The 1,598-nt window shown below is 45.4% G+C and overlaps 1 protein-coding gene across 1 annotated transcript; it reads left to right on the forward strand.

Annotated features, from left to right (window-relative positions):
- The first annotated feature begins 379 nt into the window (after positions 1-379).
- On the forward strand, positions 380-1,034 carry LOC122043784 (transcription factor bHLH150-like). The gene has a single exon (XM_042604365.1). The coding sequence runs from the start codon at positions 380-382 to the stop codon at positions 947-949; it is 570 nt and encodes a 189-aa protein (XP_042460299.1). The 3' UTR covers positions 950-1,034.
- The last annotated feature ends 564 nt before the right edge of the window (positions 1,035-1,598 follow it).

Consider the following 1,598-nt stretch of genomic DNA (forward strand, 5'->3'; position numbering starts at 1 on the left):
CTGAAAAAGCTCAGGCTTTGTCTCTTTCCTTGCCTTCTCCTCTCATTTACAAGCCACACTGCTCAATTAGTTTGTAATTAAAGTAGCCAGTGAATACATATTTGTTCTCATTTAAATGTTAAACATCATTCCTACAAAATCTTAGCTTTATTTTATTTACTCTCCGTGTCTTTGTTTTGGTCTTCTCTTTGAAATATTTTGTGTCCTGATTAAATATCAGGATCATATAATACTATGCAAATGATTTTTGTTGTTTTGTGAAAAAAAGGACATGTTGAATTTATATATACTCCTCCTTAATTACATATATTTTACTCCAAACCCACCTTCTTAATCCACTCCATTACCATCTTTCCCATTCATTACCCACATCATCACCATGAGCCACGCCGCCGCCGACACCGCCGACGCCGCTGACGCTGCATTAGGTGCGTCGGGGAAACTAAGGACGGCTCCAAAATCGTCAACGCCGGTGAACAGGTGGCGCAGCTCCTCCAAGGAACGCGCCTACCGCCGCCGCCTCGTCGAGGTCCTCTGCTCCGCTGCCGCCAATTCGAGGTCGTCGGGTCCCTGCTCCATCAAGGAGGCGGCCGATTCCGCTCTCGCCACGACCGCCCACGGTCGCTCCCGCTGGAGTCGCGCCATTCTTTTCGCCCGCCGCTGCCGCGGCGGCGGCAGCAGCAGCCGCAAGCTCCTCGCCAAGGCAGGCGGTACACGCTGCCGGCTGACCTCGGCGCCTCCTCCCCCGACTAAGAAGGGAAACAAGCTCGGGCATCGTCTGCGGGCGCTCGGCCGGCTCGTGCCCGGGTGCCGGAAGCTTCCAGCACTGACCTTGCTGGAGGAGGCGGCGGACTACCTAGCGGCGCTGGAAATGCAGGCGAAGGCTCTGCGAGACCTCACCGACATCCTCTCGGCTGCCGAGTCCGGCGGCGTACCGCCGGAGAATTAACGACAACGAGTATATATATATATATATACCTCACTCTATCTAATGACTTCATATATACCATCGTGTAACTGTCATCAATTATCAAAAACTGAGACTTGCATTTTCTTCATTAATTCCGGTGACGAACAGATAGATGGCTTCGTCCTCTATCAGGTTTCCGGCAGACAATTAAATAACTCTGCCAAGCGAGATGATGATGCTAATTGCTAACAGCTGATCATTATGATAATTCCAGCTATTGAAGATTTCAAATTAATCTTTTCATCACCAATGGTTGTTTTTTTAATCTAGTCGATCTCACAGAAATTTTTAATCTAAGTAAATCGAGAGACACGAGGTAATTTATCAAGTGGTCCGCTTTCTAGGCTTGCTGCCCATTGATTTTTTTTTTTTTAGCTAAATCTCAACCCTTAGATTCTTGGGATCCACACTTGAATCATACAATCATTATTAAACCATTTATCAGTTCCTCCAAACAATTACTGGAGTGTTTTTCGTAGCACCAACTTGCTCATGTTTGGTTTGCTATCATTTCAATGATTAATAATTATATTCTGTGTTTATATAAAAAAAAAAATCTCTCTGAGTGAAGATCAAACTAGGAAAGGTGAATAAACGGTTTATTAAGTTTTTTTTATAAAACTCACGA

This window comes from Zingiber officinale, chromosome 1B (assembly GCF_018446385.1).
Source record: "Zingiber officinale cultivar Zhangliang chromosome 1B, Zo_v1.1, whole genome shotgun sequence".
Lineage (NCBI taxonomy): Eukaryota > Viridiplantae > Streptophyta > Magnoliopsida > Zingiberales > Zingiberaceae > Zingiber > Zingiber officinale.

Bases quoted from the DNA above. Each gene is read 5' to 3' on its own strand.
- LOC122043784 (XM_042604365.1), top strand. From the start codon at position 380: ATGAGCCACGCCGCCGCCGACACCGCCGACGCCGCTGACGCTGCATTA.